This window comes from Artibeus jamaicensis, unplaced genomic scaffold (genome assembly GCF_021234435.1).
Source record: "Artibeus jamaicensis isolate MK-2021 breed Jamaican fruit bat unplaced genomic scaffold, CSHL_Jam_final contig_786, whole genome shotgun sequence".
NCBI lineage: Eukaryota > Metazoa > Chordata > Mammalia > Chiroptera > Phyllostomidae > Artibeus > Artibeus jamaicensis.
The window spans coordinates 4905859-4929683 of NW_026521971.1; the positions used below are offsets into that span (position 1 = coordinate 4905859).

The 23825-nt window shown below is 53.3% G+C and overlaps 1 protein-coding gene across 1 annotated transcript in view; it reads left to right on the plus strand.

Annotated features, from left to right (window-relative positions):
* The window catches only part of TGFBI (transforming growth factor beta induced), a 32917-nt gene extending 26924 nt beyond the window's left edge, over nt 1-5993 (plus strand). The window contains exons 13-17 of the mRNA XM_037138393.2: nt 1240-1364; nt 2558-2660; nt 3758-3837; nt 4877-4901; nt 5365-5993. Of these exons, the coding sequence (XP_036994288.1) occupies nt 1240-1364; nt 2558-2660; nt 3758-3837; nt 4877-4901; nt 5365-5405 (374 nt within the window). The 3' untranslated portion in view covers nt 5406-5993. The remainder of the gene's footprint in view (nt 1-1239; nt 1365-2557; nt 2661-3757; nt 3838-4876; nt 4902-5364) is intronic.
* Nucleotides 5994-23825: the final 17832 nt, after the last annotated feature.

Here is a 23825-nt window from a genome sequence, read left to right on the forward strand (position 1 = left end):
GTGAGCTGAATTTGTGTCCTGTTTAATTTTCTTTATTGCTGAATGAATGCCTATGTCCCTAATGCTGACATGTGTTCCTGAGAATAGGGAAGAAGTTCATGCTGAACATAAACTTTCCACCTTCTCTCTGTCCAGCAGGGACGAAATATTCCCCAGGTGGCCTGAGCCTGCTCGGCTTCCGTTTCATTTTCGGCTGCGTGGGAGCAGAGGGGGGTGGGGGCCGAGCTTCCCAAACGTGCCCTCCTGCGGGCCCATTGGTGGGATGGGACCCCAGCACTCCTGGGCATGGAGGGCCAGCCGCATAGCAGACACCCCCCTGTGGCTGGCAGTGTTTCTGGGGGCGGGGAGCTCTGGCCAGACGCAGGCTCTGTGTTGGAAATCGCTTGGTACCTGGTGGCTCCCTCCCCCAGCACTGACGTGGATGTGTGGGTAACCAAGTGAACTCTCCAGAATGCTTTAAAACTTCCTGCCTTCTCAGTTCCAAGATGCTGGAAACAGCCCTGGGGAAATTCACTCGTTTGGCTGGTTATGTGAGGATCAGGGGGTAGCCTCGATAGAGATGAGAGAGCAGCTGGCGGCTTGAAGAACTGCCTCCCACACTTAATTTGGGAAATGCCTGTGCACCTTGATGAGCCATCTGATGCTTTCCAGTCGGCGGGGAGGTGACGTGGGTGGAAGGAATGCTGGGGCGTGAGGCGGGGGACCCAGGGCAGGAATGCCCCCTCGGCCCTGACCTCATCGGCTCCATAGCTCCTCCAGATTGCAGCTGTCGACTCTTTCAAGTTCTCCCTTCAGGAAATAGCCAGTCTCTGAATATGCGTTTGAGAGCAGAATGTGTAAATATTTCACTACTGTTATAACTATCAGGAGCCATGCTGATGATGAAATGTCCCAGATGCCAGTGCTGGAAGGTCCCTGGCTTCCCAAACAAATATTTTAGCTCACGGAAGCATGAGTCACACTCACAGAGGGGTATGGGTTAACTCCTTCTCAGCACCACAACTCAGCAGCCCGCCGGCTGCAGGGGAGGTTCATGGCCATGGACATATGCCTTGTTCGCCTGGTCCCAGTGGAGTGGTGGGGCAGAGGGCTGAGCACACAGCAGTGCTCAGTGAGTATTAGCCAGGCAAGTTCTCCAATTCGGGGGTGACCTTTTATATCTTCTCCTATGGGCCCTCCTTGGCCACGCCAATGATCAACCTTGCTATTAACTCTGCTTTCTTTCCCACAAACCTGCAGGCAATGCCAAGGAGCTTGCCAACATCCTGAAATACCACGTTGGTGATGAAATCCTGGTTAGCGGAGGCGTCGGGGCCTTGGTGCGACTGAAGTCTCTCCAAGGCGACAAGCTAGAAATCAGCTCAGTGAGTGTGCCTGTGGATTAAAAGGCTGGCTATGGCCTGCCACCAGGGTTTCAGGGCCCCTCTCTTCCCCAGTACAGCAGTAGACACACACACGGTCTTTAAGACATACCTTGAATCTCTGAGTGCATTTTGTTAAAAAAAGAAAGAAAGAAAATAGAAAAGGATCTTCAGGGAAATCAAGTGAGACTGTAGTTAGACAAGAATAAGAACTTCCAGATTTGCAGGGAAATAAAGGCTCTGGTGAGCATCTAGGAGAGGCTATTGGATCTCCCTTCCCTTAAGGAGATGATGGGCAATGACTTATCTGTCTTGAGAGGTAAATCCCCATTCCCCTTCTCACTTCACCCAAGTCCAGGGCTCACTGAATTGTGCCATGAGCCAGACCATCCGAAAATGCTTCTCCGTGAGCCTGCCCTTGCTCTGCACGAGGAGATACATTCCACTTTGGAGCTGCCTGAGGCCTCCCTGGCTGCCCCAGCCATGGCCACTGGCCCCCTGCGGAGGGACCGCTCTTCCATTGTACGGCTGGCTCAGCCTCTGTGCCTGGCTCTCCCCCGCCCTTCAGCCATCCCTCTGCTCATTGGCTTCTCTCCAGAGCACAGGAAAGTGTGTAGGGAGGCAGGAAGGGCCACCCGAGACTCTCCCAGCTCTTAGATTTGCCTGTCAGGTCCTGTCGGTCACAGGCTCCGGTCCCCCCTCCCTGCCGTGGGTCTGATATGTGGGTTGTCTAGGGAAGCCTAGATAGATTTCCCCGGTGCGCATCCTGTGAGAAAGTCCCAACCAGGGCATCGAGCCAAAGCTCAACGAGTCCTTAACCCAGAGCTGGAGGCCTGGCTCTGTCCCCATCCATCCAAGTGGCTTAGTTTAAAGAAGGCCCCGGATCCCTCTGGAGCCTCAGTGTCCTCTTCTGTGAAGTGAGGCAGTGCTCCGTGCCTCATCCCCATACGCTGCTGTGAGGCGAAGTGAGGAACGCGGAGGAGCATCTTGTGAACCACAACACTCTGGGTCCACACGGGGGGCTGGGGTGAGTCGAGCAGACCGGAGGGTTGCAGCAGGCAGGGACTCCTGCTGTCACCAGGGCACCCCCGACACTTAGCCCAGGGTCCGCTGTCCAGACGCGCTGAGTCCACACTGGCCGAACGACTGGGGTGAGCATGCTTTCCGTTCAACGACTGTTGCCTTCTTTCTCCCAGAAAAACAATGTCGTGTATGTCAATAAAGAGCCCGTTGTGGAAGCCGACATCATGGCCACCAACGGCGTGGTCTATGCCATCTCCAGTGTCCTGCAGCCTCCAGGTAAGGCCCCGGCGTGGCCGCCTCCCCCTCAGTGCGCAGCTGCATTTCTCTAGCATTTGGTGGGCAGTAGAAAAGCTGTTCTAAAACATGGCAAGTAAAACAGAACCAGATCTACATGAATGACTATGTCTGGCCAGGGAATCCGTGTGGTGGAGCCCCTATTCAGCCACACACAGGAGGGCCCTCGGTCTGCAACCTGCTCTGAAGGTTTGGAGTCAGAAGCATCAGAGGCACTCAAGCCTCAACATCATTTATCCTGTTACTCAACTGTCTCACAAGGAACCGGATTCCTGTACCCGAGTCTTACCAATTGGTAATAGGAACTCTAATGCTCTTGAGAGGAGCTTTTTATATTAAAGAGTATTTGTGGTTTCTTTGGTTTAAAAAAAAAAGCTCTTCTAAGCAAAGATAAGAATAAGGTGGGGCACACAAACCCGCCTCCGTGGAGGGCACCTTGGTGGCTGAGGGAAAGTGAATGAGGAACTGTCCTTTCAAAGCCATCACAACGAGGTGCGTGAGGCCAGATCTGTCCTTTGCATGGCCTGGCTGGCCCAGCCCACTCAGACACAGCCCCGTCGGTTGTCATGCGCAGACTCGGTGAAGGTGGCTCTGGCAGCACCGCCCCCCCTCGCTCGTGCGTTGTTTTTCCTGGGTGCTCTCCCCCCACAGGCCGGATTCTGCCCTGCGTTATGGAAGTTGTAAGGGGAACATCCAGTGGCAAATGTGGGCCAGAAAGCCCAACGGTGCCCCTCGGTCATGGCCGTTAGGCAGCGACTTTCAACCTGTCTCATGTCACGGCACATATAAATGAATTACTAAAGTTCTGCAGCACACCAAAAATGTGTTCTTTGTCAACCTAGCCAAAAGAATAGGTATAATTTTGATTCATTCACATTGCACAGCTAACGTTGTGTTGGCTGTTGTCATTTTTTTTAATTTGACAGTTTAAGGGAAAAGAAGTCAGTGTCCCTGACTAAATAGTCAGGTACTGCATGTCTTAAAAATTCTTGTGGCACACCAGTTGAAAATCGCTGGTATTAGGAATGGCATGCTAATAGTGTCTCTCTCAGCAAAGCTGCTTTTTCTTTCATCTCCAGCCAACAGACCTCAGGAACGAGGGGATGAACTGGCAGACTCTGCACTTGAAATTTTCAGACAGGCAGCAGCGTTTTCCAGGGTAAGATGCCTGCTAGGTTTGGCCCTGGCCTGAGCAGCCTTGGTTGGGCCCCTGTCTTTCTGCGTGGGGCCACGGAGGGGCTCTCCGGATTCTCTGTCTTCCTCGGCTGCTTCCTCAGGGCTCTCTGGAAACTTCTTCCCTCTCCCATTAGGCGTCCTTAGCCCTGGCCTGTGTGGAGTTCAGGGTCAGGAACACAGGCAGTCCCGGCTTCTCAGGGCTTCAAACAGAGGCCCTGTCCGTGGGGAAGCTGCTGCTGGTGAGAACAGAGGCAGCCTCAGAATCCATCTCTCCAAGGAAGGCCACCCATCCTGAATCTGCCTGGTGGTGGCCTGGGCCTGTTTACCGTGATGTGGCCCCTCAAGGGTGCTGCGGGGGCTCCCTGGGCTGTGGTGTGGGTTCTGGACACAGGGCCAGCTCTGTGCATGGAGCCTTCACCCCTTTCCTCAGCTCCTCCCGCCTCAAGACCTTTGACTCTCTCTGCTGCTCTTCCTGCTTCTTCCCTCACCTGCCTGACATCCCAGGCCCAGGGCCTGGAGCCCCACCCAGGTGGCTCCGCTATTTCGGGGCAGGTGGAGCCCCTTGGGAATATGGAGCACCAGACAGAAGGCTTGCATTCCAAATACGAGGGTCTGCAGGAGGTAGCCCTTAATGCAGAGGCCTGCTGCTGGAATGTGTCACTCTCCTTTTGGACAGAGGGGTGTCCTTAGTGCCCCTCAGGAAGGTTCTCAGCCCTGAGCTCCAATTTCCCTGTGCAATCCCAGCCCCCCAAGCTCTAGGGTGGGGTCTTAGTGGAAGCATGGCTTTGGGGTGTCCTGGGAATGTTCACCTCAGGCTCCACTTGGTATGGGTTTGCTAGTCACTTAGAGCTGTGGAGGTGAACTGAGGGGCTCCCGGGGGACCGGCAGTCCCACATCCTCCTTCCTCTTCCTCATCCCCAGCATTTGTTCCAAGGAGGGGTGGCAGTGAGCAAAACCACTGCCACGAGCAGGTGCAGGCACACCTGTCACTCAAACTCCTGACACCTTGTGTTCTCTTTCAGGCTGCCCAGAGCTCTGTGAAGCTAGGTAAGTGCGGGCCGAGTCCGAGGTCCCCACAGACCTGTCTGGGCCTTACCCCAAGCAGGCCATCCCTACCATCTGCTGTATAGAGATAAAGGATGCGATAAAGCCAGCCCGGTCCTTGGGGCCAGGCGCAGAACACTCCATCTCCTCCTCTATAAGATGGAGATGATAAGTTCGTACCAGCCTTTCAGGGCCGATATAAATGTTTGGCTTCAGGAGCCTGGACATAGTGCACAGGGGCCTGGCAGGAGCCATGGTGAGGACGTGGTTCCCAGCTGGCAGTGTGGGAAATGCCAGTTCAGAACCTCACTGAGCCAGGAGGTTTCACAAACCGCAGGGGACTGCTGGGTGTGGGGGAGAGTGGCAGAAAGAGACCCCGTGGGCCCCACGCTCATGACCCCGACAGGTCCCAGACCGACGTGGGGAAGTGTGCGTCCTTCTCACCTTTCCAACCTCTGTCTTTCAGCCCCAGTGTACCAGCGGCTGTTGGAGAGGATGAAGCACTAGTGCGAAGCGCCACGGGGGGAGTGTGCTTCTGCAGCTCCCGGCCAGTTTCTCCCCGTTTGCCAAAGAGACTGAATGTTTTCGAAACCCAATAGCACACTTCAATGTACATGGGCCTCGCCAGAGTGAGGTCTGAGCCTTGGGCGGGTTGGGGGAGGAAGGAGAGAAGATGTACTTTTCATTTCTGTTCTCTCTAAACATGGCTGTGAACCCACTGCATGGAGAGACCTGGAAGTCACTGCCTGACATTCGCTTTCAGAAAGGACCTGTCCCAAACATGGAACCTCCTGCCTATGACCACTGCTCCAGAAAAGGGAACCGAAGTTTGTGGAGCTTCCAAAACATGCATCAAGCAACCCAGCATCTTGGGGCGTCCTGGCTCTGTCTGTGCTAGCGCTTCCTGCTGGAGAAATGGTGTCACTATAAGCTATGAGTTGCATGCTCTGTCAGACGTGGCTCCAGTCTACACATGGCTTGGACGCTTCTGTTGGCCAGTAGATGAGAGAGGGTAGGTAGAGCGCACAGAGCCCAGGATTTCCCAGATGTGGCAGAGCCATGATGTGTTTGTAATAATAAAGCCAAAGAAACCTATGCCCGCGTGGATGGGGACTGTGCTGTCCTGGGACTCTCTGGGGACGGGCTTCTGTGCTCGGGGCTGTGATGCTCCTTCGCACCGACAGCACCCCTGGGAGCGTCTCACCTGGGAGCCTGGAGGACGGGCTGCTCCTCAGATACCCAGACAGCACTTGGAGTTTACATCCCAGTCTTTGTGGCACATGGGTTCATTTCTGCTTCCACCAGCCCCGGGGCCTTGGGGTCCTCAGGATTCACTTCACCAGCATTTCTCTTACGGGCCCGAAGCATCCGTGTTCCCTTACAGCATTGAGACCCTGTGAAATGGGCACCCAAGTAGCTCCATTACACAGGTGAGGAGACCGAGGCTCAGGAAGGGGGAACCACTGGGGACAGAGAAAATGGCTGAGCTGGGGCTGGAAGCCCAGTCTCCCGACCCCAGAGGCCAGCACGTGACAAGCGAGTGAGCCCAGGTTTTCCAGCCACACCCTCTGTGCCGACAATGTGCCAGTCCCCTCCCCTGCTCCTTTTGTCTTCTCCATCGTCCTTGCCACCCAGAGGCTAGTGTGGCCATGGCACCACTGCTCCCCAGCTCTGTGGCCTCCAGTCCATCACTTCGCTGCTCAGTGCCTCTGTTTCTTCATCTGTTAATGCAAACGGCTGCCACATCTTCAAAGGCCCGTTGTGGGAATTAATATGATAATACTCATTCTAAGATTCATTATAAGACCATAATATTCATTCATTGTAAGAACAAGATGATACTTAACAATGTGCTCAGCACTGCAGTAGGTATCTTTTTTTTTTAATATTTTATTTTTAGAGATAGGGAAAGGGAGGGAGAAACATCACTGTGTGGTTGCCTCTTGCACTCCCCCTACTGGGGACCTGGCCCACAACCCAGGCATGTGCCCTGACTGGGAATTCAACCTGCGATCCTTTGCTTTGCAGTCCAGCGCTCAATCCACTGAGCCACCCCAGCCCTGGTACTCTTACTCTCATCACGCAGAGACCGCTCAGGATCAGGGCAGCTGAGAGCCTTGTAGTGTGTGTCTTTCCCCAAAGGCAGCCCACTTTCTTAGGAAATGGGACAGTTCTGCCCTCCCACACTTCCCGGGGCCAAGGCCGCCTCTCTCCAGCAGGCGGAGCTCATTTCACTTACTGGACCCACTGAGCCAACACCGCTGCTCCTCTGTCCACTGCTGGGGACAGCGGTGGCCAAGCAGATGGCCCTGCCGTACAGATATCACACGCCATCCAATAAAGTCATTCACTCCTTTCACAGCTAGAAGAGCATCATTTGTCAGCCAGTGGCACTACCACCTACGTGTGTATCCACGTGGGCTGGGAAGGGCAGCCCTGTGGTCCTGTGCAGAGAGTGAAGAAATCTGAGGGCGTGGGACACACAGGAGCTCCACAGAATGGGGGAACACGAGAGCAGGTGAGGGAGCTAACCTGGGAAGTGGTCAGGCTCAGGAGAAGGGGTCCTGAGAGGGGAGGTGTCACTGGCCCTGCTCGCCTGGCCTGGTGGTCACACGGGCTGGGGCTGTGTTGATGGCCTGGCCCAGCACTGGGTGTGCCCAGCTTTGCCTCACTTTCAGGATGCAGAGTGCACGCAGTGGCTTTGTAAGGACGTCAGAAACCGAGTGAGGAGATAGAAAATAAAAATCAGCACAGGACTCCTTAAAAAAGCCACACCCCCTCCTTCTGTCACTTCGACCTCTGCCCTGCCCCCTCCAGCCTCCCCTGAAAGGGGAGCTCCACTCTCCTCTCAGCTCCCTGGGGAGTCCTCCTCATGACTGCCATTGCCCCGCCTTCTCCTCCTGGACCGAGAGGATCGAGTTCCCATTCTGGGGTCCAAACAGCACATGCATGCGCACACACACACGTTTTTCCTGGAGACTCGGTGGGCCAAGTACTCGGTGCTGCCGCCAGGAGGTGGATCCCCTGGTTAAGGGGTCAGCCGCTGGCTGTGGCTGGAGTGGGCGATTGCCGCAGGAAGGAGCATGCGCCCCTGCCCCGTCTGTCAGGAGGCCAGGGAGGCTGCCAGGCCTTCCTTGCCCGAGCCCTGCCCGCTGCACCCGGACCAGCAGAAAGAGGGAGGGGGAAGGGAAAGGGCTCTCTGCTCAGTCCCTTCTCTGTCTGCTGTCACTCTGGGGCTACCGAGCTTCTGGGGTGTGTGTGTAGAGGGAACTGCAAAGACACTCTGCATTGGGGTCCAAGGACCGACTAGGCTGGGTGGGCCTTCTGCACACAGGAGGCAGGGGCCATCTAGACCTGGCCTCGCTGGCCAGCTGACAGGCCAGCCCAACTGTGGGCGCAGTGGCCCGCCACTGCACCGGGCCGTGGACCTGAAGCCATGGCCTCTACTCTTCCTGACATCAGTGCTCTGAGACCCGTGAGTGCTGGTAGAGCGTTCATTTCACTGCTGAGGAAATAGAGGCTTGAAGAGATCAAGCAGTTTGGTCACAGAACAGGAAGAGGCTGGCACACAGCCCAGGCCCACGCGAGTCCGGGTCCTACCCTCTGGTCCAGTCCATCCCATCTGCCCCACCCCACAGGGTCCCTGGAGGAGGAGCCCAGAGCAAGGACACGGTGCCTGGGTGGCCAGAAAGGACTTGAAAGCCCCGTCCCTCCTGAGAAGCCCCAGAGGCCCAGTCTCTGCTCGCACAGCCCGACCACAACACGATCACAGGCTACTGGAGGGCAGAGAGGGAGACCCACACCAGCTGGGGATGCCCCAGCCTAGTGCATGCCAGGAAGAAGAGAACAGAGAGGGATTCGCACGCAGAGGAAAAGACTTCTGTGCCTGAAACCGCAACTCAGTGTCTTGCTCTGAGAGACACTGGCGGGACTCTGAGTTCAGGAACTTCCCACAGGTAGGAGGGAGGACCATGAAGTGGGGGACGGGCCTGGTGCCCTACCCGGAGAGTCAAGTGGGGCTGCCCCCGGCCCTCCCTGCCCGGTGTGGAAAGAAAGTCCCGCTCCATGGTGACCTTTGGCCAAAGCTCGGCCGCAGGTAGTTCAGAGAGTAAGTGCTTCGGCCATGGGAGTCTGAGACAGCCCCCTACACACGTCCTCAGGCCTAAGGTCCGAGGCAGCCTCAGGCCCGGGTAACTCCCACAGAGCCACCTGCGCCCCAGCCGGCTGCTCCGCCTGAGCCTGCCCTCGGCGCGGTGGGCAGTGGAGCTCACGCCGACACCCGCAGGATGACGAGGCTGGGAAGAGGGTTTGGCTGAAAGAACAGCGTGCAGAGTCTCCGAGGCAAGTGCTACAGAGATTTGTGTGGCTAGAGTGGTGAAAGGAGAGAAAATGCCGTCTGGAAGCTAGACAATGCCAGGCCTCGTAGGCTGTAGTAGGAATTTTAGGCATTTTTCTTCAGACAAGGAGACGCCATTGGAGGGTTTTAGATGGGGAAGGTGTGCTATGATCAGATTCTTGTTATTGTAGTAAAACATAAATGGTATGGATGGTACCATTTTAAGGCCAGAAAGATTGGCAAGAAGTATTCAAAGTGATGAAAAGCAGGGACCTACAGCCAAGATTGCTCTACCCAGCAGCAAACTAAAGGAGTTTGTCATCACCAAACCAGTATTAAATGAAATGTTAAAGGGTCTTCTTTAAGAAGAAAAGAGATAAAAAATGTGAACAATAAAATGGCAATAAGTGCATATCTACCAACCATCGATCGAACCTAAAAGACAAAACAAACAAGCAGAACAGAAACAGACTCATAGATACAGAGGACGTTTTGCTCGTTGCCCAGCAGAACGGGGTTGGGGGGACGGGAAAGGGGGACGGACTAAGAGGCACGGGTTGGTAGTTACGGAGCAGTCATGGGGTGTGAAGCCCAGCGCAGCGAACAGAGTCGATAACCTTCTAGTACCCACGTGTCTACCAGACAAAGAAGCGTGCCGGGGACAGAGGCCTGGCAGAGGGAGAGAAAGCTGCGGGGCGCCTGGGAACCAGTGTGCAAACTCCCAAGAGCCAGGTTAGGAGAGCCTTTCAGCCAGGAAAAAGTGTCACTGTGCAAATTATTGGTGTGCCCATTGGATGTGACCACGTGAATGTCATCAGCAACCCTGACAGGGTCACTCTGGGAGGCAAGAAGACTGCCTCTCGAGAGTGGGGAAAGAAGCATGAGAGGGACAGATTTTGTGGTTTGAGTGCTTAGGGGTGCCATTTTCAGGGACCGAGAACCCTGTCGGGGAACAAAGAACTGGAAATAATCTAGTCGCTCAGTTTTACCCCTCAAGCCTGGATCAGAAGCCCTCGCCCCTGCCCTGTGCGCCCACCACCGCAGCCCAAATAACGCGTGTACAGCGATTTCCCACTTCCGGTGGGGCTCCCTCAGCCAGGGGGTGGGCTGCTTTGAGGTGGGGTCCTGTCCCTCTCCTGGGTGTCTGCACCTAGCACAGGGCCTGGCACGCAGCAAAGATTCAAAAATTGTCTGCCCTGTTACCCCAGGGCCCGGTTTCCAGAGCACAAATGGCCCCTTCATTTAAGAGGGTGGGCCCAGCCCTGGCAGGTGTGTCTCAGCTGGCTGAAGCATCGTTCTGCTGACCAGAGTTTCACGGGTTTGATTCCTGGTCAGGGCACCCACCCAGGTTGCACTCCCCTCGGGTTGCTTGCAGGAAAGCCGATGGTGGCCTGGTGGCATCCCCGTCCCCGGACAGCCCACCAGCTTTGCCTCTGACCGCTTCGTCTGAGAAGAGTCCCCAGCTGAGAGAGGGTGCTGGTGGCCAGCCCACCCAGGGCGAGGAGAACATCTGGGGCCAGAGAACAGACACCTGGCTGTTAATCACACTGCAGGGGGGGTCACCTCATCTGGACCAGGTGACCCGACTCTCCAGCCCCTTTGGAGAGAAGTTTCATGCTTAGAGAGTGCCCCCCAACTCCAAGATCCTCTGCCTCCGGTTCATTAGAAGGAGGAAGTTCTGAGATTGGGGAACAGCAGAGACAGAGGGGAACACCATCTGATTAAATACCCTCATTTGGGCGGAAATGAGTTTCCGAGTGAACAGATGGGAAAGCACTCTCATTCCCACCAGTGAGTCCCCGTGACGTCTCGGCAATAGCTCCTAAATAATTTGTTCAAGGAAGCCGCCTGCCTGCAGGGACCTTCCCCTGCTGATGGCTCTCAGCCAGGCTCCCAGAAGTGCGGTGAGGGGCACAGCCCTGGTGACGGTGGAGAGGCTTAGTCACGCCGCGGGGGCGGCCAGGCTGGAACGCCGGGCACTGGGGGAGCCCCCTTGTCCTCCGTTCTTTAGTCGTGCGGGGGCAGCTCCTCAGAACACCGCCGACGACGGGAAAGGGCAGTCTCCGAAGTGCCGGGACGCAGCCCAGGAGTCGGCCCCCCTTCATTCAGACCCTGCCGACTTCCGGCCTGGAGCGGGGGTTCCTAACAGAACCAGGCGCCCCCGCCTAGGGTCCAGCCCGCCCCCACAGGTGTCTGCAACGCACGCTTTTGGTGACTGGCCACTGCCCCTGGGGCCCTGCTCTCAACACATTTCACGCGGACCTGAAATCTGCAGAGCGGCGGACCTCTTGAGTGCAGCAAGCAAGTCGTCTGCCCCATAGCATCTAGCTTAGACACACAGTAGGTCATCAATAAATAGAGAATGAGTAGGCCATCAAACCGCAGCACAGTTTCTGGGTCTGCAGCAGGGCCTAGAGGCTGCCCCTCAATGGCAGGGCAATAGAGGAGAGAGAAAAACCACAGCCAGGTGTGATGTGGGGAAAGGCCTCTCCCCCTGCCCCCCCCCCGCCCCCAGCCCGCCTCAGCACATGCGCCGTGAGAGGCTCATGGCAGAGCCCATTCGGTGGGAACCCCTGGGCAACCGGGCAACGTGAAAACACCTTTATTTGGGGCTGAAGTACTTGGGAGAACTCAGCCAGGAGAAATACCCTCCAAATGAAGGAAACCTTTGAAGGTATTTCATCAATAGCCTATACCTTTTTTTTTTGAAAATCATAAAATTTATACCAGTGAACAATTTAAAGTTGTTTTGTTGTCTTTCCAATAATGTTTTCAGCTTTAGAAAACTCACATTTGTGAATTTAGTTTTATTTCCTAACCTGTTTATTGTTTTCTTGTTACCCTTCAAATCCAGTTTGAATGTGGTTAACTCTAAAGATGGGTAAATTATTTGTACTGACTAATTTCACCCCCCGATTTTCCTCCCACCACCTGGAGTCCCGCAATCGTTGCGGTCCCCACTGCGCACTCTGCCCTCCTGGGGACAGGTCTCGGCCTCGGACACATCGGCCCCAGTCCTGGGGCCACGTTTTCTCTCCCTTTGATCTGCACAGCTGTGCTGGCACCGGAACCACTCTACTTAAATTGGTGTTAATTTAGTATCTTTCAACGTCAGGTAGAGTTGACTCCTTTGCTCCTTTTCACAAAATCAACACTTTCTCCAGGCAAAAGCTTTACAGAAAATAGAGGAGCAGAAAGTGTTAAGATTTCCTCTACAAGTGAAGACTAAATCTAACAACCGGTGACAACCATCATCAGATTATTGAAGCTGGCCCTTCCAGATGTTTCCGAGGAAAGTGTGAGTGTACATAACATATTGTAGTCTCTCATTGTGCCAAAACAAACTGTTAATAAGTTTCAAAATAAAAACAAGGCAGGCGTCGTCGTGGTGGGTCGAATTCTAACCCAACCCCCGTGACCTTTGCCCCCTAATTTATTCCCCGGATGGAAAACGGGAGATTATCCAGGTGGGTCCAATCTAACCACACAGCCCCTTGAAAGCAGATTGTTTTTCCCCAGCTGGTGGCCGAGGAGGAAATCAAAGAGCTCTGAACACAGAGAAGAGCTGGGTGCAGAGTTGCTGGTTTGAACTTGGAGGGGGCTCCCAGCAGCAGAGAGCAGCCGCTGGCAGCCAGGCAGGAAGCGGGGACCTCAGAGCCACACCTGCAGGGAACGGAATTCTATGACCACCTATGCGAGCTGGGAAAGGCTCCCTTGTCCGGAGCCTGCAGGTAGGAGCCCGCTGACGCCACGATTTTAGCTGGGAGACCCTGAGCCGTCCACTAGCATTCTCATGAAGAAGAGGGTGACATGATTGACGGGTATTGTTTTAAGCCACTAAGTTTGTGGTGACTTGTTACGCAGCAATAGCAAACTAATATAGGCATTTCAACCCGTGAACAGGTTTTAAAGCCCTTTTATTACCTTTCTAATGGTGTTTTCAACACTAGAAAAGTTGTATTTGGGAATAATCCTGTGAACGTAGTTTATTGTCTTCACTCAGCCTCTGCAGAGGCCTCACTCCATGGAAAGCTTTAGTCCTAGTCCGGGGCTGGGATTAGGGGCCAGGGCCTGAGAAGCCCCAGTGTGTTCTGGGAAACGGGGTGATTCCCACCCCTGAAACCGCCGCAGGCCACCACAGACCTGCTGAGGGCTGGGAGTGTGGCAGCATCCCCCCGCCCCGGGCATTCTCCTGGAGGGCCAGCTGTTGACCAGAAGGGCTGCGTGTGACTGAGGGAGAGCGACCCCCACATTCTCATTTATTATCTTATCCTCGTTCCAGTTTGCAGAGGGGGAAACTGAGGCCCAGAGAGACTGTGGAACTTACCCGAGGAGAGTGCACTGAATGGGTGGTGGAGCCGGGATTCAGACCCAGCTTTGACATGTCTCCTGGCCATCGCTTTCACAGCCAAGGGGAAGTGGGTGTTCAGCCCCAGTCCTGCACACAAGGCATCCTGTGGGGCTTTTTAATTCCTGAAGCCTGGACCTCAGTGCCAGAGATTCTGATTGTTTTTTCTTCTTCTCCTCACCCAAGGACATTTTTTCATTGCTTTTACAGAGAGAGAGAGAGAGAGAGAGAGAGAGAGAGAGAGAGAGAGAAAACATCAATGTAAGACAGAAGCATCGATCAATTGCTTCCCCTGTGCTCCAGGACTGGGGATCAAACCCACAACCCAGGCATGTGTCCTGACCAGAAATTGAACCCACAGCCCTTTGCTTATGGAAAAACATTACAACCAACTGAGCTGCACTGGCCAGAGATTCTGCTTTTAACTGTCCTTAAGGGAGTCAGACCTCAGTAGTTTCAAAACCTCCCCAGGTGATGTTAATGTTCTGTAACTCTGACCTGTAAGAACCCGCTAGGGAACTGTGCTGCCTGTGCAGATGCCTACCTGTGAAATTCTGCTTCCGGTTGGGCCGTGGGGGGTGGGGGTGGGGGGAGGGTCATCCCAGGAATTTGCATATTTCCCCCCTCCCTCTGTGCTTTTCAAACTTGTTAAAATGAAGAGTATGATGCAACAGGTCAGATGGAGCCTCAGATTCTGAATTTCAAACAAGTTTCCAGGTAACACCAGTGCTACTTCTGATCTTGGGGACACACTTTGCATGGTAAGTGTCCCAGCAGACTGGGAAGAACTGCCCTAGATCCCTGTTTCCCACAGTATAATCCGGGGACCAGCAGCATTACCTGTAAACTTGTTGGAAACAAAAATTGGGGCACCCAGCCTGAGACCTACTGGATTAGTGACTTGAGGGGAGTGGAGCCAGCAGTTTTAATAAGCCTCCCAGGTGACTCCAGGCAGGGGACAGAATAAGAATGGTTATTAGAGGAAAGGGCCACATCTGCTGGGCCAGAGCCAGCAGAGAAGGGGTGTCTGGCTCCCAGGCTCTGCTCTGGGCTCCACACCCAGGAGGCCAAGGCGGGCTGAGCAGGAAGCAGAGGGCCCTGCCAGCCACATCTGGACCCCAGCAGGCATGCTCCAGTTCCCCACAGAGTCGGGGGCTGCCACATTGGTATCATTATGCAGATATGCAAAAGGCAACATTCTTGGAGGAAAGCCATTGACTTTGGGGTTTTAATGAGATCTGGCTCAGCCTTCCCTCCAGATGTCCATTTATTGGTTCACCAACAGCTGCCAGGGAGATGCAATACAGAGTTTGTTGGGCTGGGTTTTTGTTTTTTCTCAGTTTACTGCATCCGTTTCTGGAGGCTATACACTCATTTTTAGAAAGTGGTGGGATTTCCCTGGTCTGGGGAAATAGGGAAAGCTGGCACCTCCCTCAGTGGAGGGGAGTACGAGTATCATTTTGAACATTTCAGTGTTTCAATAAATATGTGTTGAATGCCTGTGTGTGCCAAACACTGAGCCACAAGCTGGGAAGAGAAATGGTAATACCATTCATTGTATCAGTGAATGGTATGTTAGCTAACATGTATGCGTTAAAAGTTTTAACTTCCACGGCTGCAAGTCTAATGAAAAGAAAGGGTGTATGCCCTGGCTGGTCAGTGGATTGAGTGCAGGCCCCAGAACAGAAAGGTCAGCGGATCAGTTCCCACTCAGGTCACATGTCTGGGTTGCAGGCCAGGTCCCCAGTTGGGGGCATGGAAAAGGCAACTGATCGATGTTTCTCTCACACATCAGTGTTTCTCTTTCTCCCTGCCTTGCTGTCTCTTCAAGGGAGGTAGAGTTCCCCTTTCTCCCTTTCTGTAGAACAGGCCTAGCCCTCCAGTGCCCCACCCCAGGGTGGGGGGAGGTCACAGGAGGCTGGTGGTCAAAGCCCAGCTCCTGTGCTTGGCCCTGCATGGAACGTTTTAAAAACCAGGACATCAGCAAGACCAGCCAAGGCTGCAGCAGGCTGCAGCCCCACCCAACCCAGAGGTCTCTTAACAGCTAAGGGATCTGCTACTCCCAGAAATGAAGAGAACTGATTGCTGTGTTTCAAGTCTGAAACAAAGGCGGGGCCAAAAGACACCACCAATAGCAGGATGGGCAGAGCCGAGGAGCGCCAGTCTCCACTTCATCCTCTGCCGCACAGATGCCTTTCCACTGTGGGTAGTTTCCCGCCCGAGGACTGGGTGTGTCGCCAGCCATGCTCCCCAGATTCAGATGTAGAATCCAAGCGATCTCAGATCACCTTGGGACCAGCTAGCTCCTGTATCCTGATTTGACCCCAGTAGCGTTGAGTGTTTCCTTGCTTTTTTTAATAACAGAAAATTGGAAAGGAAGGTCATTGTGCTGAACAAAGAACAAACTGGAGGGTAGAAGAGAGAGCAGGAAGCCCAGCTGGATGCTGTCAAGGGGTCTAGGTGAAAGGCACAGTGGCCTTGATAAGTGACTGAATTAAGGATGCACTTTAGAAGTAACACCAAAAGAATTTAGTGGATTGAATTTGGAGGAGTGAGGAGAGGAAAATCAAAGCCCGCCAGAGTCGGCTGTCCTGGCACCTTCTGCACTAGAAATGTTAAGGAAGCAGGTGAAGCGCTTAGGGCCCCTGCGCTGGCCGCGGTGCTGGGAAGGCAAAGAAATTCTGTGCTTCTGTGAACTCATGTAAATTACAAGGCAGGGCCACCCACTGGGGAGGAGGTCTGAGGGGAGGAGAACGAAACAGCCTCCCTCAAGTTCTTTACAAATGCAGATTATAGCCACCACCCAAGATCCCCACTTGGCCGGAGGCAAAGCCTGGGAGTCTGAGGTTTTAACCAGATCCCCCAGAGATACCTGTGAGGGGAGGGGTTGTCCTCCAAACTACAGCCAGAAGGGTTTATTGTTTGTCTTGTTTTACATTAAATAATCTGTGTTCTTTATAGAAAAATTGGAACATAAGAGTTGGTCAAAATGTCAAATTTAATCCCCTCCCTCATCTATACTAATATCTGGGCTTCAGAGCTGGGTCTAGCTCAAGTTTCCCCTCTTGTTTAGTTCTGTTTCTCTCTCTTGAAAGGTTCAAGGTCTCTTGGCTGTGGGGTAGGGGGGTCCTCTTTGTGCGCCAGTACTGGTTTCCGCCTAATGGAGGCGCTTGTTCACCGGCGGTTCGCTGCCGCCAGCCCCCTTCTCTAGGTCCTACAGCCGCTCGCCTGGGAGCAGAGGGGTTTGAGAGCCTTGCATGGCCCTCTCTGCTCCCGCTCGCTGGAGTTGCAGCAGGGTGCCCCGGAGGCCCCGTAGCTCCAGCGTCCGAGGGGCGCATGTCCCCAGGGACTCTCTCTGGCTGCCGCATGGGCTCAGGGATTGTGGGGCCCGCAGACTTGAACCCTAGCTGTCAGGCTCAGCAGTGTGTGGTGAGGGGGGTGGGGAGTGGTGGGGAGGAAGCGCTGTTGCCCAGACTCAGAAGCGTGAGAAAACATGGCATGGTCGAAGGTGTGTGTGGCATCTCGAGAGCTAGATGGAGTGGATCGCAAGGCCAGACAGCTGGTCCGAGGTCCTCAAGAGCGTCCCCAGGAAGCCTTCCCACCTTCAGTGACATCCCTTTGTCCCTGGGATGCAGGGTGTCCAACCCTGAGAACCGAGGCCCACATCTGCCCCACTTTTCAGAGAGGAACTTGAGCAGTGTGGAGTGCTGGCCCCAGGGGGGCTCACCAACTGGAGTTCCCCGTGGGGGGCAGGGGGGACCTAGACATGCTAGACAGCCGGGGGGGGGGTCCCTGCCCTCCTGCGGTTTCGATCCTACAGAGGAGCACCTCCCCCCCCCCCAGTAAACAAAATCATATAAAATGTCTGTAAATGTGCCAAAACGTGAAGGAAACAAGAGATGGAGGGAGGTTAGGAGAGATCGCCTTTTGATTGGGAGGGAGGCTTGCTGGGGAACGTTCCACATGAGTAAGCGGCACACCCCCCCCGCCCCACCCCCACCCCTGCTTAGCGCAGGTGAGCCAGGGGTGCTCAAGGACCTGAAAGAAAAATCTGGGGTGGCTGGAGAGTAAGGAGGGGACGGTATCACTAGTTATGTTCGATTGAGTAGGTTCTGTGGACACTGTTGCACGCAAAGTAAATAGTCTCTAAAGATGAAATAGTAAATGACAGTGATTGTTAAGTTCTGGAGTCTGTCTCCTTGTACTAGTTACCTTGGCCTGAGCTCCTGGGTCTCTGACCTTAAATGAGGCTTCTGCTGCATGACTTGTTTTCTTTTCTTTCTTTCTTTCTTCCCCCCCCCCTCTCTTCTCTTTCTTCTTCTTTTTTTTTTTTTTTTGGCCATCTTACATCTAACCTTGACCCAAGAATGCCCAACCAATTAATTAATTGGCCAAAAGTTAGAGCAATGGAGCACATATTTAAAATCCTTGAATCTGGGAACTTTACAGAATCCAGAGCAGAGAGTTTGGAACAAAAGGGTCAGAAAGCACCCATGGGTCTCGAACCCCAGGGCAGGCACTAGTGTCTGACATGACAAAGTAACCGCTTGAGCTTAAGCCAACCCAGGAGGAGAGGTGTGATCTTAGCCTCTAAACTATAGTGGAATGACGTGGAGGGGCTGGGCTGCTTCTGCTCCACGCCTCTGAGCTCTTTGTGTCACTGGTCCCGCCTGTTCCCTGCTTGGTGTCCAGAGAGAGCCTGTCTGAGGAGTGGGGGGAAGCCTCTACGTTCTCTTGCATGCGCAGCAGGGAAAGCTGAGGGTGCAGGTGAGCACCTCACAGGCCGTGGTTTCTGGGCAGGCAACCAGGTGGCACAGGCCTCTCCCAGAAACTTTTCAGGGTGTCCCTGAGCAGATGGGGGTAGCCCAAGGCCTTTCACATTCTGGCCCAGGAATGGCCAGTGAGCTTTTCAAGGGCTGAGGCCAGCTCTTATCATCTCTGGGTCAGGTCCTGAGCTGGGCCCCGGGGACAGGGTTTTGGATCAGCAAATGATTTCAGGGTGGGGAGGTGAGTGAATTAGTGAATGATTATCAGCACCATGGCCCAGGATGGAGCCTGTGGGCTGACGACTTTAAAGCCTCATAGCTCAGGAGAAACTGCTTGTCCAGGATGAGGTGGGGGAATCCTCTCCCTGCCCCACTCCACCCCTTCCCTATGCTCCTCCCTTTGGGAGGATTCAGGAGCCGCATGGAGCTCCTGGTGCAGGGTGCAAGTGACCTACCCATACAATTGCTAACAGGGGGGCTGGCTCCTCAAGGACCATAATGTCCCCGACATTGGGCACACATCACAACACCAAGCTCTGGATTGAGCATTTACCCACTGAATGGCCACAACAACTCAGTTTGGTAATGTTGCCCTATCTTGCAGATGAATAAACTGAGTGAGACTCAGTGTAAACAATGGGAATGTGAGGAATTACCAAGTGACACAATTACTCAGGGACAGAGCCAAAGTCTGAACTCTCAGGAAAAGAGAAGCGTTACCCACAGGGCCTGTCTACCGGCTTTGAAATGTGTCAGTCAGTGAGTAAACTGCATGAGACGGAGTCCTTCCATTTTATTCTTTGCTGTTTGCTGGTACCCAGCCCAGCACCTGGTCCACAGTGGACATTCAAAAAAGCATTTGTTAAGTGAGCGAGTCACTGCCTGGGGACAGTAGGACAGCACTGTACCGGCAACTGTGCTTTCTCATCCCCAGCCTGGGTCGAAGCCCAGCTCTTTCACTTCCTAGCTGTGTGCTTTCAACTTGGAGCTTGTTATAAACAGATTTTTTTATATTCACTTCATGAAGTGGAAACCACTTGAAAAGCTAAAAACCATACAGGTAATGAAAGCCACTCTAATCCCAGCTACATACCCAGACCCCTCCCCAGAGGAAACAGTTATTTTTAAAAGGTTTGCTTTGCCTCCACCCAGTTCTCTTTCTATCAATTTGCATACAAAGGTGAATAAAGCTGTGTAGCTTGTTTGTGGCTGGGTTTTGTTTGCTGTTGTCGTGGGACTGCAGTGCACCAGCTTAGTGGGAAACGGCAGTGTGTCTGGGAGACGTTGCCACGGCGACGTCTGGGCTGCCTCATTATTTACAATAGCTCCCCAAGAGTGCATGAACCCCGATTTGTTTAGCTGTTCCCCTGGTAGGACTGGACGTGGAAGTTATGTTCTTTCGTCTAGTTTACAAATAGTACTCCATGAACATCCACGCGCAAGCCTCTTCATGAATATGAGTAAGTAGAACAAGCATTTCCCAAGGATGAATTCCCAGAAGTGGAATAGCTGGACTCAGCGGCATACACACTAAAAACGGCAATTGCCAAGCCACGATCCAAAAACGGGCCTACTAACAGTGTGTCCCTGACAAAGACCTGGACATTTCGCTGTAATAATGCACCTCATTCAGGCCAGGCACATAGTAGGCTCAGTAAGCAATTGCCGAAGTACCATCATCATTGTCCCTTCCTCTCCATGCCTAGCCCTTGATCTGATCAAGCCCTGGCTTTGGGCCTCAGCCTGGGTGTAGGGAGGAGAACCCGCACCAGCAAGGCAAAGACACAGCGGATGCGTCCCAGGCACTCCCCCTGGTGGGCGAGTGCCCCTGGACAGTAAGGAAACCCTGAAGCAGAGCACCTCTGTTCCCACTCCGGGTGCTGGAAGACCTCGCACTCCCAGACTCTAACCCAGACTCCGCTCTCTGGGTGCTCTGGTGCCCGCCCCCCTTTCTGATGGTGCCCGGTGCTCCTCTCTTCTTCCCTTGTTCTGCTGCAACGACGTTGCCATCTCTGGTTCTCCAAGCGTGCCCTCCGATGATTCTTTAACACACAACTCATATGCTGCCTCTGAGGGGGCCTTTCTCTGAAGACTGTCTAAGGGGCCCCCTCTCTCCTTTCCACATCCCCCTCCTCCTTCTCCGTCACATCAGCCTGTGTTTTTCACTTATTAGCAAGTGTGCACTCAAGTAAACCCAGACATTCCTTTTTCTCCCCTTCACACAGGAAGGGGAAGGAAGGGAGACAAGCATCAGTGTGAGAGAGAAACAGATGGCTGCCTCTTATGTGCCCCCAATGAGGGACCCGGCCTGTAACCCAGGCATGTCCCTGACTGGGAATCAAGCCAGCAGCCTGTGCTTTGTGGCAAGATACCCACCTAACTGGCCACACCAGCCAGGGCTTAACCCAGGCATTTTTCCAGGGGTGGCAGAGTATGGTGTCGTGAGGGCAGGGAGATTGTGTCTGTCTTACAGGGAGACCCTGGTCTCCCGGGACCTGCCGCAGCACCGGGCAAGTCGCAGGCACTCAACGTCTGTTTGTGAATGGATGGATGAATAAATAAAGGACACTGACAAGCAGGAGTAGAATGGACATTGACAGCTAGACTTGAGAGGCAGGACATACCTTCCAGGGTTTTGGTTCTTTTCCCCTCCATGATCACTATGAAAATTTTTTGCTGGGGTAACCTGTAGCCAGAGTTATTATCCTGGGGTGGAGGGAAGGAGACAGAAGGCAGGGGAAGTTTCTACACCTGTGCTTTGGTATTCCTCTCCACGATCCGTGTGGCAGACCCTATTATTTGCTGGATGAGGAAACTGAGGGTCAGAGAGCCAGAGTAGGGTGCCAGGGTGCACAGCTAGCATCAGGCCCCATGAATGGGACTGCCTGCTGATGGGACAGTTAGCCAGCAGTCCCATCCTCTAGTCCAAAGGACACATAGCCCAAAGGAAGTATAACCCCACATTTACGTCTCAGTGGCCCTTCTCAATGGAGAAATCTACACTGGCTGGCATTAGGTGGCGGGCTCACCATTCAACACACTGTTGAAAATCATCTATCATGTGCCAGGCCCTTCAAAGAGGATTGTGGGCTGAATTCAGCCTTCAAAGGCTATACAGCCAAGAGATGTAATCGACCACTGCTCTATAGAATGTCAGGTGGCATGCTTGGAGCATGTCCAAAAAGAAAAGCCCCGTGACCAGGTTGTGCATCACTCCAACCTGGGCATCTCTCATCGGAACAATCTCGATGTGAGTGGTGCACTCTGTGGTCATGCCAGGCACAGCCTGAGCAAGTGCGTGTGGCTGCTGGTGGGGGTGGGGTAAGTCATCTGGAATCAGGTGATCAGTCTGAAGAGTGAGAGGAGAGACCAGGTCTCCCGTGAGCACCAGCACGTAGGTGTCTGGGGAGAAGTAAAGCCAGAGAAGCAGGAGGAAGACTGGGTGTCAGAGGAATCAACGGAAGAAGAAGCAGGATGGAGGAGCAGGCAGCAGCGCCAAAGGCTGGGAATCATCAGAGAAGGGCTCCCAGGGGATGCAGTGCTTGTGGGTGATTTTGGCAGGCGTGGTGAGGATGAGAGGTATGGACAAGACCTCTCCTGTTTGTCGTGGGGTGAGTGAGATGCGGAAACGAAATGAGGGTGCTCAGCCCTGTCTGGAAGTTGGGCTGTGGAAGGACAGGGAAGGCAAGGGTGATGAGGGTCTTAGGACTAGGGAGCGGTTTGCTTTGCTGTTGGTTGTTAAGAGAAGAGCCTTGAGCATGTCTGAATGCTGTTGGGCAGGAGGCAGTCACAGAGAGAAGCCGAAAGCCCACTAGAGAAGGTTTTTACCAGGGTGAGTGGCACAGGGAACCTTCTAGGAGGGAGAGAGGTTGGGCATAGTGGGCAAAGATTCCAGAGGATGGCTAGTCAGGGTTCTAGAAGGCTTTATGGAGGCAGTGTGCCTCAATCCTGGGCAAAACCGGCCCCTGCCCTATGCCCTGGGCCCTGTGCCCTGTGCCCTGGGCTTAAAGCCCCCTGCCTGCTCTGCTCCCCACAGTGCAATGAGGAATTGTCCAGGAGCCAAGGGAAAACACATACTCAGGACTCTGCCAGGTTGTATTCCAGGTGGGTGGAACACTTAAGTCACCTGGCAGAACAGCCCTGAGTGTCTTCCAGGGTCCGAATGCACCTTTTCCTCAGGGATCCCTCCCAAGAACAGACCACACCCAGGGGGAAGCCAGCCACACCCAGGAGGTTCCATTACCCTCACACCACACCAGAAAAACTCATTACCAAAAACAACAGACCATTATCCTCCATGAACACAGATGCCAAAATTCTAAACAAAATTTTAGCTAATAGAATCCAACAATCCATTAAAAACATATCATGACCAAGTGGGTTTTATCCTAGGAAGGCTGATTTAACATTTGAAAATTATTCACTATATTAAACCTTTAAAAAAATCCACTAAACAAACAAAAAAAATAGCATTACAGCAGTAGATGCAGAAAAGGCATTTAGAAATCCAGGATCCATTCCTGATTTTTTTTAAAAACTGTCAGCAACTTAGAGATAGTAGGAAACTTCTTCAACTTGCTAATGGGCACCTACAGAAGGTCTGTATCTGCCATTACACCGAAGTGTGAGGGACCAACTGGCTTTCCCCCTAAAACCAAGAACTGAGCAGAATGTCAGTTCTTCCACTTTTATTTAACATTATACTGAAGGTTCTAGTCAGTACAATAAGTCGGAAAGGAAGAAGGAAGGGAGGGAGGAAGAGAGGGAGGGAGGGAGGGAGGGAGGGAGGGAGGGAGGAAAGGAGGAAGGAAGGAAGGAAGGAAGGAAGGAAGGAAGGAAGGAAGGAAGGAAGGAAGGAAGGAAGGAAGGAAGGAAGGAGAGAAGAAAAAGGAGCCCAGAGCCCTAGCTGGTGCGGCTCAGTGGGTTGAGCCTCACCGGTGGTGCACGGGAGGCAACCACACAGTAATGTTTCTCTCCCTCACTTTCTCCCTCCCTTCCCAAATCTTTTTCCCCCAAATCTCTCTTTTCCTACTAAGATTTTTTTTAAAGATTTTATTTATTTATTTTTAGGGAGAGGGGAAGAGAGGGAGAGAGCATCAACGTGTGAGACATCAGTTGCCTCTTGTACACCGCCAGCTGGAGATCTGGCCCACAGCCCAGGCGTGTGCCCTGACTGGGAATCAAATTGGTGACCTTTCACTTTGCTTTGTGGGATGACACTCAACCCACGGAGCCACCCCAGTCAGGGCCTTTCCCAAATCTTTTAAAGTTGAACTGATTCTAAAATTCATATAAAAATTAAAGGACCTAAATTAGCCAAAACAACTTTAAAAAAAAAAAGAAGAAAATTGGAGGGCTAACACTCTCTGATGTTAAAGCTATAATAATCAAGACAGTGTGACAATGGCATAAAGATGGACAAATAGATCAAAGGACCAGAACGAAGACCCCAGAAATAGAGCCATGTAAGCAGGTAA